Here is an 18,364-nt window from a genome sequence, read left to right on the forward strand (position 1 = left end):
CGAAAACGAGTTGAAAACGCCAACGCACGAAATCCCGACAGCCTCCCCCACCTCTTCCCACTCGTTCGAAATACAGAGACACTTGATTTATGTAATTGCGCATCTCGGTAGATTTACTCACTGTACTAGAATCGTTAACGCGACGCGTTCCCATTTTGGTCGTATCGAGTCTCTGTAAACATACCCATTGATCATCGCGACAGCTGTCCGTCAGAGCCGTAAATGACAATATGATTGGCCACGCGACGTTTCTATCGTAACAATCGAAAAACCGATCGACCACCGTCGATTGATCCGCGAAGGACACCGAAAGCGAATACGGTTTCGATCATCTCTGTGATTCTTTTGCCTCGTAACCCTTTCTAAAGGGAGACCTTCGTTGTTCGACGAGTTCCACTGCCCCGTGCACGCCTTACTTTCCCCCACTATACACCCCCCCCCTCCCCCCTCCCCCCTCTTGCCCCTGCCCCTCTCGCCGCCTCTTTTTCATTCTCCCTCTCGGTAGCAAGTACCCCTAGATTCCGGCAACGCTTCTTGCTACTGAGGCGACGGGACAGTTTTCGTACGGCGCACCCTCCTACCGATAGAGTCGAAACGTACGGATCCCCAGCCAGTGCGTTACGCGGTTCGCGTATCCGTTCGCTTAATCGCCCGTTCGTTGCGTGTGCGTGCACAACGTGTTAATCAGAAAAGGTGCCTATAACGTGAAAGTGTTGACTGGATCCATGGCTCTCCCTTAAAGTTCGTTCGAACCGTTTGCACAGAATCACCGTAACCGTCGATGTATATCTCGGCCTTGTTCCTCGTTTCTCGTCGCTTCTCACACGATCACGATAAATCCTCGACACCGATGAGTAATTACGCGAGCCATACGTAAATATATGCCGGAGCCAAAATTCGTGTACTTTTCAGATAAATGCTGATCATTGGTCCCCATAGGTCTCACACGGTACTCTCGTACAGCTCTGTAATTTCGTTCGTTTTGGAACCAGTTTCGTCGAAACAAACAACATGTTTATTTCGTCCGTGGATCGAATTGACACCGGACGGGAATTTTTTCAATCGAGCAGAATGGTTTGCAATGAAAAAATGAGTGTTTCTTGGATTTTTAACGCATCGATACGCCGCTTTCGGGAGTATAATGTTTAACAAATGGCGACCTTGAATATCGTTCGATAACCTACGCAAGGAAAACATAAGATTGCATTTATTTTGTCTGATTTCAATTTTTTTTGATTTACAAGTATTGCATTTATCTTAAATTGTTTTTCAATTGTTTTTAAAACGTTGTTTATGGAGCCTTTGAGTCGTCGCGAGGAAAAGACCGTTTAATTCTATTTATATCGCGAAACTGTTTCGTTGATCCATGACGTGAATTATCATTTGTTCGAAAATTTGATTTTTGGCAGTATCAGCACACGCAAGACTAGCTTCGATTTTCCATTTGGCAGTCGTCCAACTAATACGGTAAAACCAAAGACGCGAAAAGTTTTTAATTTATCGCCGTAGGGGAAATAACGATTGTACCCTGCATTTCATTCTATCCACAGACGATGTTCTTTCCACCGTGCATTTAAAACGTCGGGCGAAAACGAGATGAAAAAAAAACATATAAATCCGTTTCATTTGAAGAAACGATTCTTTTTCAAATTGCTTTGTCGCCCGATAATAACAAAAGCTTCAGTTTGTTTCGAATAATGGGAACGGTGATATTCGAATATTTTATATATTAATTTTTCAACGCACGGGAATACGAAATTGTTTATCACGATGAAAAGTCTCCGATCGTTTACAAAGTACGCTCGAGCCGTTTATAATGCAGCCTGGTGGAATAAATGCGCTTTAAAGGCTGCAGGTTTATATAGATGGGTCCCAGCGGGGAAAAGTGTGGAAACGCACATGCTTTGACATACTTGAAAAGAGTTTCGTGACAATCTGCTTTATCTCCGTTAACGTATATCTATAAGATTTATGGCACAAACCGTATCTTTACACTATATTGTCGCGAACAGTGAGGAGAGGCAGGCTGAGAACGAAAGCGAGTTTTTCATTATTCCTCGAGGAGCATGTTTCTTATGATCGTATGAACGCGTGTTAAATTGGAGAACAGGAGGAATCTGTGTTAATAGAAACGAGTCGGTGGTCTCTGACAGAGAAACACGGGACATTAAGGTTGGATAATATTCTGATAATAAATAATGTCGAACATGCTGGTGCGAAGATAGTGCATTGGAAGAAACGCGTACGAGGACTTGTAAGGTTTCAGTTGAAGTAATCAAGTAAAGAGGAACTGGTGCGAAACCATCTTCAACGATGATGCTGGAGGAGGGACGCGGTGGCGGGAACGAAGCAAACTGTTGTACAACAATAAGTCCATCGGGGAGCAAGCTCGAGAGACGAAAGATAAGGGAGGATCGACGAATCGTCCTGGGTGTGACCAGCGATTAAACTGATCGTTTTTATCGTCAATCTACGAATTACTTATTGCAGCCCCGGGGGGAATTTGCGCGCGCTACGATCAACCTGACATCATGGGGAATGGCATGAACAGGGTAAGGAACGTAGTCACGAGCAAACGATCTGATAACCTGTTTCGATCGATGAAATATTGTAGAATCGTGGAAAAAACATTTGCTATACTATAGATTTCACGAAGAGGAATGCTTTAAAATTCTGTTGAATTTAAAAGGTAAAATACCCTGACCTAACACAGACCTAACCCAATCCTGATCCAGACCTAACCCAATCTGATATTATGGGGAATGGCATGAACAGGATGAGGAACGTAGTCATGAGTAAACGATCTGATAATATTTCCCTGTTACGATTCGTACGAAGAAATATTATAGAATTCTAGAAAATACATTTGTTATACTATAGGTTTTACGAAGAAGAATGCTTTAAAATTCTATTGAATTTAAAAGGTAAATACCCAGACCTAACCCAGACTTAATACAGACCTAATCCAGACCTAACCCAGATCAAATATAGACCTAATCCAGACCTAACCCAGATCTAATACAGATCTAATCCAGACCTAACCCAGACCTAATACAGATCTAACCCAGACCTGACCTAACCTAACTTCATGGGGAATGGCATAAACAGTGTAAGGGACGTAGTCACGAGCAAACGATCTGATAACCTGTTACAATTTGATCGATAAAATATTATAAAATCCTGGAAAATACATTTGCAATACTATAGATTTTACGAAATGTTTGAAAATTGTGTTGAATTTAAAAGGTAAATACCCAGACCTAACCCAAATCTGACCCAGACCTGACCCAGACCTAACCCAGACCTAATACAGACCTAATCCAGACCTAACCCAGATCTAATACAGACCTAATCCAGACCTGACCCAGATCTAATACAGATCTAATCCAGACCTAACCCAGACCTAACCCAGGCCTAATACAGTCCTAACCCAGATCTAATACAGACCTAATCCAGACCTAACCCAGATCTAATACAGACCTAATCCAGACATAACCCTGACCTAATACAGATCTAATACACACCTAACCCAGACCTAATACCGACCTAATCCAGACCTAACCCAGATCTAATCCAGATCTAATCCAGACCTAACCCAGATCTAACCCAGGCCTAATACAGTCCTAACCCAGATCTAATACAGTCCTAACCCAGATCTAATACAGACCTAATCCAGACCTAACCCAGACCTAACCTAGACCTAATACAGACCTAATCCAGACATAACCCTGACCTAATACAGATCTAATACACACCTAACCCAGACCTAATACAGACCTAATGCAGACCTAATCCAGACATAACCCTGACCTAATACAGATCTAATACACACCTAACCCAGACCTAATACAGACCTAATCCAGACATAACCCTGACCTAATACAGATCTGATACACACCTAACCCAGACCTAATACAGACCTAATCCAGACCTGACACAGATTTAATACAGATCTAATCCAGACCTAATCCAGACCTAACCCAGGCCTAATACAGTCCTAACCCAGATCTAATACAGACCTAATCCAGACCTAACCCAGATCTAATACAGACCTAACCCAGACCTAACCCCGACCTAATACAGAGACCTAACCCAGACCTGACCCAACCTAACTTCATGGGGAATGGCATGAACAGTGTAAAGAACGTAGTCACGAGCAAACGATCTGATAAAATTTCCCTGTTACGATTCGATCGATAAAATATTATAAAATCCTGGAAAATACATTAGCTACACTATAGATTCTACGAAATGCTTGGAAATTCTATTTCATTTAAAAGGTAAAAAGCGTGTCATCAATTGATCAAGGATTGCACAAGTAATTACTACAGTATTACGAGTTTCTAGCCAGAACGAACCCAGAATTGACCTACAAATGGACATAAAAGACAAGAATTCATTCCTGACGCAGACCTAATTTACCACAATAAAGAACTGACCAAAAAATGGACGAAAAAGATAAGAATAGATTCCTGACGCAGATCCAACAGGAATTCTTAAAAAATACGGACCGAGACCAGAAATAAACGCCAGTTTCACGCTGGTACAGTAGTATTACGCGTTTCTAGCCAGAATGGACCCAGAACTGACCCAGACGTAATACAGACCTAATCCAGACCTAACCCCGACCTAATACAGACCTAATCCAGACATAACCCTGACCTAATACAGATCTAATACACACCTAACCCAGACCTAATACAGACCTAATCCAGACCTAACCCAGATCTAATACAGATCTAACCCAGACCTAACCCAGATCTAATACAGACCTAATCCAGACCTAACCCAGGCCTAATACAGTCCTAACCCAGACCTAATACAGACCTAATCCAGACCCAACCTAGATCTAACTGAAAAAATGGACAAAAAAGATAAGAATTGATTCCTGACGCAGACCCAACCGGAATTCTTAAAAATACAGACCGAGACCAGAAATAAACGCCAGTTTCACACTGGTACCGTAGTGTCACGCGTTTCTAGCCAAAACGGACCCAGAACTGACCCAGACCTAACCCAGATCTAATACAGACCTAATCCAGACATAACCCTGACCTAATACAGATCTAATACATACCTAACCCAGACCTAATACAGACCTAATCCAGACCTGACCCAGATTTAATACAGATCTAATCCAGACCTAACCCAGATCTAATACAGACCTAATCCAGACCTAACCCAGATCTAATATAGATCTAACCCAGACCTAACCCAGACCTAATACAGACCTAATCCAGACCTAACCCAGATCTAATACAGACCTAATCCAGACCTAACCCAGATCTAATATAGATCTAACCCAGACCTAACCCAGACCTAATACAGACCTAATCCAGACCTAACCCAGATCTAATACAGATCTAACCCAGACCTAACCCAGATCTAATACAGACCTAATCCAGACCTAACCCAGACCTAATACAGACCTAATCCAGACCTAACCCAGATCTAATACAGACCTAATCCAGACCTAACCCAGATCTAATACAGATCTAATCCAGACCTAACCCAGATCTAATACAGATCTAACCCAGACCTAACCCAGACCTAATACAGACCTAATCCAGACCCAACCTAGATCTAACTAAAAAAATGGACAAAAAAGATAAGAATTGATTCCTGACGCAGACCCAACCGGAATTCTTAAAAAATACAAACCGAGACCAGAAATAAACGCCAGTTTCACGCTGGTACCGTAGTGTCACGCGTTTCTAGCCAGAACGGACCCAGAACTGACCAACAACTGGACGAGAAGGACTAGAATTTATTCCTATTGCTTGTTACGTACGGTTCGCTGGTGCTTCTGATATGCTAATGGCGCACGTGCTTTCGCAACACTTGGTTTAATTATTTTAAAATATACGCGCCGTATCATTAGATTATTGCAACGACCTGAATACGGGGATCGAGATTTCCGTAGTATTTCTGGTAGTCGGTCAGACCGATTTAAAACTGTCGCAGAGCGTAAACATCGGGGACGAATCGCGAACTTGTTGGCCCATTTGTCAATGGTTTAATAGCCATTGTCGATGCACGGAACGCGAGACCCGGGGAGGCGCACGGTTAAGATATTAATCGATGGTCCCGATAAAAAGTTAAGAGCTGGCTGCATTGTTCCCGGGGTTTCGACCAGAGACACCTCATTTAAGAATGCAGCATCGATTAAACGATTATACACCCCGTCTCGACGTGTTCTGCACGTTCGAGTGATCATCCGCGCCGATGAATGATTAACAACGAAGCACCTGCATTGAAAAGCTGTTCTATCGATTTTTTTTTCGACGCTACCCCCGAGCACCACTAAGACTCATCTCCGCGCGTTTAATTGCAACAGGAACCGTCGCGTCTACGGGGGGAAACGCGAATTATCGTCCTCGCGCGTGTTCAGGCGTTGCTCGTTACGTGGTCGAGTGGGGTACCAGGAAACGATCCCGACGATCGGATCGAACACGTAAACGCGTTAGTTCCGTGACGATCACGCGGAATCACCGATCGCGCTCACGGCTTGTCAGACGCTTATGAAACTTTTATCACGATTACGTGTTGTGTGTTTCGCTGTCTATAGGTCCTACCCGGCCTTTATATCGGGAATTATCATGACAGTAAGGACGCTGATCAATTGGAGCGATTCGAGATCACGCACATACTGGCGATCCACGATACCGCGCGTCGATTGCATTCCGTAAGCGCGCGATAATTATCTCCATTTTTTAACGAGGCTGACTGGTCACCGTGTTCTATTTGATTAATTGTTCGTAGGACAAACATTATTTATGCATTATGGCGGCGGATAGCCCGGATCAAAATTTGTCACAGTACTTTTCCTTGTGCAACGACTTTATACACGCAGCACGTCTACGCGGCGGGAACGTCTTGATACACTGGTGCGTACAGATATTCTAAAACGTTTAATTTGTAAAGGTACGAGCGATAGTAATTGGCAGGTGTGTGTGTGCAGTCGTACTTGTGAAGATAAACGAAGGTGTATTGATCTTGTTGTATCGTTTAATCCTTTAAATACGAACCGTTTCGATTGCATGACGCAGCCTGTGTATGCAATCTCCGCTCTTTAACGATCAATTAACGATATAATTTCCATCCCAGAAACGTTCACGTAACGATATTCGGTTTCAGCTTGGCCGGTATGTCAAGAAGCGTCACGGTAGCAGTGGCCTATATCATGAGTACCACCAATCTTTCGTGGAAAGAGGCACTCAAAGTCGTCAGAGTGGGCCGTTCCATTGCCAATCCAAACGTCGGATTTCAGCAACAGCTTAAAGATTTCGAATCCAGTCGATTGCACGAGGTATCAAGGATTCTTGTTAAATGAATGCTAACGCTTTTAATTGTTGCGAGCTAAATATATTTGAAAAGATTGTTCTGATCGAAGAAAGTAACTGCACGAACACCGTATGCTGTCAACGAATGTGTCCTAACACGTGGAACCTACTTAGGTGGTCGATCGAGGGCACAAAAACAATGGTAAAAGTTCGTACAAACACGTGGCGTATTTAGCCTTGTTCCCGCGTTATAGCCAGACAATTATTAACATAAACTGTGACAGAATAATTAATTTTGTTAGCACGATTCGATAAATTCTTGTTTTCCTTGACGAGATGTTAACAGATCTTATCATGAAATATTGTACAGTATATACGACTCGATAATTTATATAACTAATTTATTATACTATTGTATAGTACACAGAGGCTAAAATAAGACGAAAATCAAGAATATCAATTTCTTGACTGAAAGTTATTAAAAAATTAAATTAAAAAATTTCAAATCATTCTGAAAAAATTATTTTTGGTTGCGAGACTGAATTATAATAATTTTTAGTTGATACATGTACCCCCGAAATCCTACTCAGTTTCGAGAAAAATATTAGTTACTGAAAATATAATGTCTGATCATGAATGAATGATTCCCCTGAAATTTCGTGTGTTTCAAATCATTCTGAAAAAATTATTTTCGGTCGCAGGGGTCAATTACAATCATTTTTTATGAATACACATATCCCCGAAATCCTACCCACTTTTGAGAAAAAAATTCGGGAATGTATAACATTTTTCGACAAAATTAAAAAATTTCAAATCGTACTAAAAAAATTATATTTAGTTACTGGGGTCAATTACAAGCATTTTTGGTGAATACACATACCCCCGAAATCCTACCCAGTTTTGAGAAAAAAATTCGAGAATGTATACAATTTTTCGACAAAATTAAAAAGTTTCAAATTCTAATAAAAAAATTATATTTAGTTACACAGGTCAATTACAATCATTTTTGGTCATTAGACATACCATCGAAATCCTACCCAATTTCGAGAAAAAAATTCAGTACGTATGGAACTTTAGACGTTAATAACTTTTTAACGAAGCCTCCATCAACAAATTAGTATTCTTGATTTTCGTCTTATTATCAAAATTAACAAATTTCAAATTGTTCTAGAAAAATTATTTTCGGTTGCAGGGGTCAATTACAATAATTTTTGGTGAATAGACATAACCTCGAAATCCTACCCACTTTTGAGAAAAAAATTCGAGAATGTATAAAATTTCTCGACAAAATTAAAAAATTTCAAATCGTACTAAAAAAATTATATTTAGTTACTGGGGTCAATTACAAGCATTTTTGGTGAATATACATACCCCCGAAATCCTACCCACTTTTGAGAAAAAAATTCGGGAATATATAAAATTTTTCGACAAAATTAAAAAATTTCAAATCGTACTAAAAAAATTATATTTAGTTACTGGGGTCAATTACAAGCATTTTTGGTGAATAAACATACTTTTGTAATCCTAACCATTTTCGAGAAAAAAATTCGTTACCGAAAATATAATGTCTGATCACGAATGAATGATTCCCCTGAAATTTCGTGTGTTTCAAATTGTTCTGGAAAAATTATTTTCGGTTGCAGGGGTCAATTACAATCATTTTTTATGAATAAACATACTCTTGAAATCCTAACCATTTTCGAAAAAAAAATTCTTTACCAAAAATATAATCTCTGGCCAGAAATGCTTCCTCAAAATTTCATGGAAATGTTTAAAATATCATAACTTCTGAACGGATTGGGGGATTTTAACATTTCAAAATGCAAACAACGCGTATTTTAGTGGAGAATATGTAGAAATTCTAACAATATTGAAAAAGTTGTTCCTTGACCCCGTGAAGCGAGAAAAACCCCATAAAACTGGTCCAATTTTCAAACGGCCATAACTCCTAGAATAGTCAACATATTGGTTTGAAATTTTGTTCTGATGTAGGACTCATGGGAACCTACAAAAAAGTATTAGACAAGTTTACTGTAGGGCGTCAATCAAAATTACTAAAAATCAAAAACAAATTTTTAAGAAAAATTGACAGGGCTGACATTTTTGGGCAAAAGAAAATTGAAAATTATTCTGAAAAAATTATTTTTGGTTGCAGGGGTCAATTACAATCATTTTTGGTGAATACACATACCCCCGAAATCCTATCCACTTTCGAGAAAAAAATTCAAATATGTATTGAAATTTTGAAACCAAATTAAAAAATTTCAAATCATATTAAAGAAATTATATTTCGTTACTGGGGTCAATTACAATCATTTTTGGTCATTGGACGTACCCTCGAATTCCTACCCACTTTTGAGAAAAAAATTCGAGAATGTATAAAATTTTCCACAAAATTAAAAAATTTCAAATCATACTAAAAAAATTATATTTAGTTACTCGGGTCAATTATAAGCATTTTTGGTAAATACACATACTCCCGAAATCCTACCCAGTTTTGACAAAAAAATTCGAGAATGTATACAATTTTTCGACAAAATTAAAAAATTTCAAATCATACTGAAAAAATTATATTTAATTTTAGAGGTCAATTGCAATCATTTTTGGTCATTAGACATACTCTCGAAATCCTACCCACTTTTGAGAAAAAAATTCGAGTATTTATAAAATTTTTCAATCAAATTAAAAAATTTCACATCGTACTAAAAAAATTATATTTAGTTACTCGGGTCAATTACAAGCCTTTTTGGTGAATACACATACCCCCGAAATCCTACCCAGTTTTGAGAAAAAAATTCGAGAATTTATAAAATTTTTCAATCAAATTAAAAAATTTCAAATCGTACTAAAAAAATTATATTTAGTTACTCGGGTCAATTACAAGCCTTTTTGGTGAATACACATACCCCCGAAATCCTACCCAGTTTTGAGAAAAAAATTCGAGAATTTATAAAATTTTTCAATCAAATTAAAAAATTTCAAATCGTACTAAAAAAATTATATTTAGTTACTCGGGTCAATTACAATAATTTTTTGTCATTAGACATACCATCGAAATCCTACCCAATTTCGAGAAAAAAATTCAGTACGTGTGGAACTTTAGCGGTTAATAACTTTTTAACGAAGCCTCCATCAACAAATTAGTATTCTTGATTTTCGTCTTATTTCGGCCTCTAGAATCTCCCATTCAAATTTTTCCCAGGATTAGCCGAACACAAATTCTTGTTTTCCTTAACGACACATTACTTAACAGATCTTACATAAATTGCTCGAATTATTGCACAGTGTATAAATTTCTGTTGGATGTTGTAGCTCGTGAGTGATTTATGCACGACGGGCCACCGGTCTATTTCTGTCGAGTAGCCAGACAGTTCTTGGACGAAAGATTTTCTAGCAAATAAATAGTTCCTGAGGGATCTATTGCTTTGGCCTCCTCGTTCGTCGGACTTGAACTTCTATTTTTCGGGTCATTTGAGAACATTTGCTCGTTCAATATCTATTTAAACACTTAGAGAAACATTATAACAGTTTCTAGGCTCATATTTGGGCCGAAGGGTTCCTTCTAAGCAGTCCCACATTACTGGGAACACAAAGGTGTCTATAACTTGGGAATAAGGTCAAATATAGCACATGATTATGTGAAACTTTTTTCCACATTGCTCTTTCGTTCTTCATCGACCGCTGAAGTAACTTCCACACATTAAGGTAAAACTCGTACGAATTGTATAAGTTTACTACGCATAAGGTCTTCACGAAAATTTTAATTATTTCGAAGGTTTTTCGTAAGGACTGTCGTACAAGTCCAAACAGATTGAGCTACTCCAATGAAATACGATTGCGATCGAAGAATTTAACGAGACGATCTCCTCTGATTAACATAGGAACGACGCAGGTTGAAGGAACGATTTCCAAGCTTGGCACTCACGGAATCCGATGCAGAAGTGTGCCGTACCACTTTAAGAAATTACGAAACCATGGCATTGGCACGAGAAGTGTGTGAAGGGAAATGTGCCATGGGTCGTCCTTGCCCGACTGGACTCTGCAGGCAACCTTCCAAAAGGTTCGTTAGCTCTTCCTACGAAATCGTCAGATTCCAGCACTGCTCATCCTTCTTATTCTGTTCTGCGTATAGAAGTCCAAGAAGGAAGGCTTCCACAGGCAGTACCAGCAGCTTGACCACCGGAAGAACGCCACCGCAAACACCAAGAATGCTACCGTCTGCACCACCCTCGCCAGCCATGCATAGATCGACCAGTGTACTCTCGTCGAGACCAAGGAGCGGACCTGCTGGGTTACATTATTACACCGGTTCCGCGCCACCTTCCAGGTAACGTTATTCCACAACATTGCATAAGCGACCACAGAGAAATACAGAGAAGTTCTACTTTAATCTTTTCTTCTGCTTTGCCATATCTACTAGGTGATTGCTGTATCAGAGGTATTACGCGAGAATTAAAACCTCAGAAAGTACCACTCAGTCTTAAAAGATAGAGGAAGGATTCCTGAATACGCTAACGTTATAATTAGACTGCGGATCTTTATGCAAATTCATATTTTTATTAATATAATTCATGAAATGGAAGCCTTGTAGAGGATTGTCTCAACCCCTAAATATAATAATTCGCATCCTACTTTAAGTAATTCTTATATTTTTTCATATTAAGTACATCCTGTAGTTCTTTGAGAATTAATATTTCCCATAAATGCATAAACATCCGCAGTCTAGTTATAATATTTTGTGCTCTTGGACTTTTGCAAATGACCTAGCTCTATAAGGATCACCTAGTGAATATGGCAAAACAGAATTGACCACAGAGAAATACTGTTCTACAAATTAAATTTTTTTCTGTTTTGCCATATCCACTAGGTGATTGCTGTATCACCCTCAGAGGTATCACGCGAAAATTGAAATCTCAGAAAGTTCCACTCAGTTTTAAAAGATAGAGGAGGGGTTCCTGAATATGCTAACGTTGATAGTTATAATACTTTGTGCTCTTGACCTATTGCAAATGACCACCTAGCTCTATAAGAATCACCTAGTGAATATGGCAAAACAGAATTGACCACAGAGAAATACTGTTCTACAAATTAAATTTTTTTCTGTTTTGCCATATCCACTAGGTGATTGCTGTATCACCCTCAGAGGTATCACGCGAAAATTGAAATCTCAGAAAGTTCCACTCAGTTTTAAAAGATAGAGGAGGGGTTCCTGAATATGCTAACGTTGATAGTTATAATACTTTGTGCTCTTGACCTATTGCAAATGACCACCTAGCTCTATAAGAATCACCTAGTGAATATGGCAAAACAGAATTGACCACAGAGAAATACTGTTCTACAAATTAAATTTATTTCTGTTTTGCCATATCCACTAGGTGATTGCCGTATCACCCTCAGAGGTATCACGCGAAAATTGAAATCTCAGAAAGTTCCACTCAGTTTTAAAAGATAGAGGAGGGGTTCCTGAATATGCTAACGTCGATAGTTATAATATTTTGTGCTCTTGACCTATTGCAAATGACCACCTAGCTCTATAAGGATCAACTAGTGAATATGGCAAAACAGAATTGACCACAGAGAAATACTGTTCTACAAATTAAATTTTTTTCTGTTTTGCCATATCCACTAGGTGATTGCTGTATCACCCTCAGAGGTATCACGCGAAAATTGAAATCTCAGAAAGTTCCACTCAGTTTTAAAAGATAGAGGAGGGGTTCCTGAATATGCTAACGTTGATAGTTATAATACTTTGTGCTCTTGACCTATTGCAAATGACCACCTAGCTCTATAAGAATCACCTAGTGAATATGGCAAAACAGAATTGACCACAGAGAAATACTGTTCTACAAATTAAATTTATTTCTGTTTTGCCATATCCACTAGGTGATTGCCGTATCACCCTCAGAGGTATCACGCGAAAATTGAAATCTCAGAAAGTTCCACTCAGTTTTAAAAGATAGAGGAGGGGTTCCTGAATATGCTAACGTCGATAGTTATAATATTTTGTGCTATTGAACTGTTGCAAATGACCACCTAGCTCTATAAGAATCACCTAGTGAATATGGCAAAACAGAATTGACCACAGAGAAATACTGTTCTACAAATTAAATTTTTTTCTGTTTTGCCATATCCACTAGGCGATTGCCGTATCACCCTCAGAGGTATCACGCGAAAATTGAAATCTCAGAAAGTTCCACTCAGTTTTAAAAGATAGAGGAGGGGTTCCTGAATATGCTAACGTCGATAGTTATAATATTTTGTGCTATTGAACTGTTGCAAATGACCGCCTAGCTCTATAAGAATCACCTAGTGGATATGGCAAACCAAAATTCGTGTCGAACAATTATAATCGAGTTGGTCAATAAGCAGTGGTACGCAGGATTCTTTTCTTTCTTGCTGTAAATACCCCAACTGACTGGTCGTTCGATGTTACAGGGCAGTGTCGAGGGTGGACCTGTCGGGGGCGGTGGCCTGCAGCAGTAGCAGCACAAGTTTGCAATCGATAGGCAGATCGGGGATGTCCGGGAGCAATTGGAGGCTGACGGCAGGATCCGCGCCGAATACACCGAGACCAACGCCACCGGTTTCCCCCCAGCGTTGGTCGAGACGATCATCCAGCCGGCAGACACCCCAATTGCCAGTCTCTTCCGAAACACCATCCTCGACCACGTAGCATATGCGGAACTTCGCTTCGTTCTCGACTTTGCCCGAGTAACGACGGAGCCGATTCGCTCGTGGGACGAGTTAATTGCACAAGAAACGTCTTACAATGAGTGAACCCGTCGTCGGACGTCCGACGAAGCTTGGAAACGTCGGAACGGACACGGCTTGCATATCAGAAAGCTTCGAAACAGCGTTCAACGCCAGCTTGCCATTTAATTGCTAACGCAGCCTGTGAACAACGATAGAAACGTTAAGAAAGCTATCGAGAACGAACTGAAGCTCGATTCCGTGAGCTGTTAAGATTTAAGAGCTTAGCGTTCAGTGAATCCCTTAGTCGATAAACTGTGACATTAGTTGATAAACTGGAACAAAGACGCGTCTGTTACCATGGTAGGGATATCGATGAAACTAACGTGCTACCGTTTATTGCACCCGTTCTTGGGATTTTATGGTTGTTTCTACTTTCATTAGTTAATTAGCAGAGTAACGAACGGTTGTACCAGTCGGCTCAAGCCCGGAAATTGTTGTTTTCGGTCGAAAACGCTCGCGCGGCTGCTTTTGTATTATAGCAAGTTTCTTCAAGCAACCGAACAACGCACGCGACATCGCACAAGATATTACCTATTCGATCACAGCGAAAGCAAACGCGATCATCGAAACAGTCTCACCGACTGAGCAAGGGAACGGATTTCGGGTAATTAGACGCGACGTACGAGGCGTTGGATCCAAGAAAATAAGTTCCCATTGATCGGGAATAGATTCTTTTTGTCTTTTACGTTCTTCGTGTGCACCTTGAACTATTCTTCTACATCATTTTCACGACCTTCGTTAAAGTTCCTAATCCATCTTCTTGCTATCGAATCAAAAGCTGACGATCTGTACAATTTCGAAAGGGAACTTGCTTCTTGGACGCGTCTCGTACGATTTTTAACTTGCGCGTGATGCAGTAATCACCGACAATCTTGCGTACGATCGCACATAGACGCAACGTGACCTCGATCGTATTCTCTTCGTAAAGACCCGAACCTCTTGTTGATTAGCGTGTTTTTTTTTTTTAAAAACGAAGAGACGCGAAGGATAACAATTTAGCAGATATACATACATGTATATACGTATATCGAATTGTCCAAACGTGTAAAAGTTTACCAGTAGAGGCACTCAAGTACTTTTCCAATATTATTGTCGAAACGTAGAAGAATTTCGCTGCTGGACGGTCGGGGAATCGCCGTGTTTCTCGATCATCTTTGCGTACGAGCGTCTCCTGTTAAATTCATCGGTCAGAAATTAACGATAACACCGTGCAATTTTTTAGCACCAATGCACCATCGGGTAGCGTAGAATATGTACAATTCGCCGGACGAACCGCTTGAATCGCATAAGTTCTCATCGGTACGCGTCGATTGTGTTCACGGTATCTCCGAAAAGCAATTCGCGCGAGCGCAATTGTGGCTTTCCAGCCGGGAAAGCGAAGGGAATAAATGTATCTGATAAGATTTTCGTCGAGCAACCGGGGGTCTGGGATCTTCGACGAGAGACAAGAGAAGAACGCGGAGTCGTTGTTCCTCGAATCGTTCCATTTCAGTTTGTTCGCGAACCGTCCATTGCAATTGTTGGATTTGTAGCGATACCACGCTATTTAGCGCAAGTTGTTGATCCAAATGAAACCATATACATAATATACGAATATATACATGCATATACTCGAGGCGTGGATGCTGGTAAATGCGTTTTGTGCACAGGGAGCGTAGGAGGACTGTACGCGGTACAATTGCGCCCGCCATTGTCGCGTCATCATTCCGTTAAACGCTCAAGGCCGTTTCAGCCACCAAGATTTTGTCGAAAGATTTCTAAAGTGATACTTTACTCTTGAACAGTCGAGCAGCGTTACCATTGTTAACACTTTACCGACCGGTAACGGTTGATTAATCGGCTATCGGTCGGTAAGCGTTGGCCGGTAAAACAGTTGATTGATAGGCTCTCAGCCGGTAAGCGTTGGTCGGTAAAACAGTCGATTAATAGGCTATCGGTCGGTAATGTGTTAAGATCCAAAGAATGTTGTAATCGTCTCGACTTTTTGCTGTATTTGTCAACAACACTTGCAGGCTGAAAGAGTTGAGTTAACGTTTTGAAATTTTTAATGCTTAAATCTTGTGAAACTTTGCTTTATGGAACTTACGTTGGACTGCAGTCCTTAAACTAAATAACGATGCGATTAATCAAAAGTTGAAGACTCTCGACTGTTTTATTTTTAAAGCACCATTATTCGAATGATCAGCCTCTTTCCATGTGCACGATACGCTTTTATTACCAGACACCTTGTACGCGTACACACTCGGTAGGCATACGTTGTTACAAATGGTGATTTCAGAAAATTTTATAACTTGTTGGCAATGGTGATTATTATGCGACAATGTCGTACATTAAGTAGACGTGTTGTTACTGATTATTTCATGCACCGAAGTACGATTCACTTGACGAGCGAGACAGCAAGGCGTTTGCGAACGGATCACCGATCACATCTCTCCCGTCGTCAAAGCGTATTTAATCGATTCGCATGATAGAATCATTTATTTTTCTAGAACCATTCGATTTCTCATAGCGTAAAATGAAGAATCAATTAGCAAGTAGACATTTGAGGCGCTGTTAAAAGTACGAAAGGCGCAGGTTTCATTCGATTTTTTAGCGTTATTCAATCCGAAGGATGATTTTAACAGTTTGTCAGCGAGGATTTAGCTGATGTTACATCGTTAAAGTCACTTTCTCAATGTGAAGCTGCATTCTTTCGAGTAGTCTGATCATCAGTCCCACCAAACCGATCAAATTAATCGACCGCGCCCCGTTTTTCGTTTATTTTCTTTTCTTTTATTAATCGTTTAAATTGAATGTTGATCAAGCAATAATATATATGTATAGAAGAAGCGATTTAAATTAATTTCATCGGTCTTGGTTGGTTCAGTTATCGTTTCGATCGGCTCCAGAGAATACAGCGGTGATAATGTTAAAAATTCACAAAATATTTTTTATAAACTTATTGTTTTCAAGGTTTTGCTCGATATTGACATATCGCTGTTATATTAATTAAATATATATTTAAATATACACAAATACACATAGGGCAAAGAAACGCATTAAGTAGGGAGGAATACTCTACGAATCGCAAGCAATCTTGGGTTCCGTTTTTTCCATCTTAGAATTTTCCGCCGAATGGACAACGTTGTATTAACCATTTACTGCGTCGACTATTTTTTAGAATAAACAAATTCTGTTGGATAGAAAATGGCACAAGAATTATAAGAATAATGCTTAAGAAATTATTTCTTACCAATATTTATGTATATACAGGGTGTTCCGCCATCCCTGGGGGAAAAATTTAATGGGAGATTCCAGAGGCCAAAATAAGACGAAGATCAATATTAATCCTCGTTAAAAAGTTATTAAAAAATTAAATTAAAATATTTCAAATTATTCTGAAAAAATTATTTTCTGATGCAGGGGTCAATTACAATCATTTTTGGTGGGTAGACACACCCCTGAATTCCTACGCACTTTCGAGAAAAAAATTCGAGTAGAAATTTTTCGGCGAAATTAAAAAATTTCAAATCGTTTTAAAAAAATTATTTTTAGCTAGGAGAGTCAGTTACAATCATTTCTGGTCAATACACGTACCCACGAAATCCTACCCAGTTTCGAGAAAAAAATTCAATAAGCGAACTTTTTCGGCGAAATTGAAAAGTTTCAAAACCTTCTGGAAAAATTATTTTCGATTGCAGGGGTCAATTACAATAATTTTTGGTGGATAGACGCATCCCCGAAATCGTACGTATTTTCGAGATAAAAATTGGAGAAGGTGGACAAATTTTTTGACAAAATTAACAAATTTCAAATTGTTCTAGAAAAATTATTTTCGGTTGCAGGGGTCAATTACAATAATTTTTGGTGAATAGACATACCCTCGAAATCCTACCCACTTTTGAGAAAAAAATTCGGGAATATATAAAATTTTTCGACAAAATTAAAAAATTTCAAATCGTACTAAAAAAATTATATTTAGTTACTGGGGTCAATTACAAGCATTTTTGGTGAATAAACATACCCTTGAAATCCTAACCATTTTCGAGAAAAAAATTCGTTACCGAAAATATAATGTCTGATCACGAATGAATGATTCCCCTGAAATTTCGTGCGTTTCAAATTGTTCTGAAAAAATTATTTTCGGTTGCAGGGGTCAATTACAATCATTTTTTATGAATAAACATACTCTTGAAATCCTAACCATTTTCGAAAAAAAAATTCTTTACCAAAAATATAATCTCTGGCCAGAAATGCTTCCTCAAAATTTCATGGAAATGTTTAAAATATCATAACTTCTGAACGGATTGGGGGATTTTAATATTTCAAAATGCAAACAACGCGTATTT

The 18,364-nt window shown here is 39.2% G+C and overlaps 1 protein-coding gene across 2 annotated transcripts; it reads left to right on the forward strand.

The window, feature by feature from the left end:
* Positions 1-571: 571 nt before the first annotated feature.
* Positions 572-17,333, forward strand: LOC122403716 (dual specificity protein phosphatase 15-like). 2 transcript variants are annotated; one of them, XM_043407425.1, is made up of 8 exons: positions 572-741; positions 2,013-2,552; positions 6,569-6,685; positions 6,763-6,887; positions 7,138-7,309; positions 11,165-11,343; positions 11,416-11,610; positions 13,719-17,333. In XM_043407425.1, the coding sequence occupies exons 2-8, from the start codon at positions 2,532-2,534 to the stop codon at positions 13,954-13,956; spliced, it is 1,047 nt and encodes a 348-aa protein (XP_043263360.1). In that variant the 5' UTR covers positions 572-741; positions 2,013-2,531; the 3' UTR covers positions 13,957-17,333. The 2 variants fall into 2 exon arrangements, with proteins under 2 accessions (XP_043263360.1, XP_043263361.1); XM_043407426.1 differs by having other exon boundaries at positions 2,111-2,552.
* Positions 17,334-18,364: the final 1,031 nt, after the last annotated feature.

This window comes from Colletes gigas, unplaced genomic scaffold (genome assembly GCF_013123115.1).
Source record: "Colletes gigas isolate AHSC1104 unplaced genomic scaffold, ASM1312311v1 Colletes_gigas_Sc00071, whole genome shotgun sequence".
In the NCBI taxonomy this organism is placed as follows: Eukaryota; Metazoa; Arthropoda; class Insecta; order Hymenoptera; family Colletidae; genus Colletes; species Colletes gigas.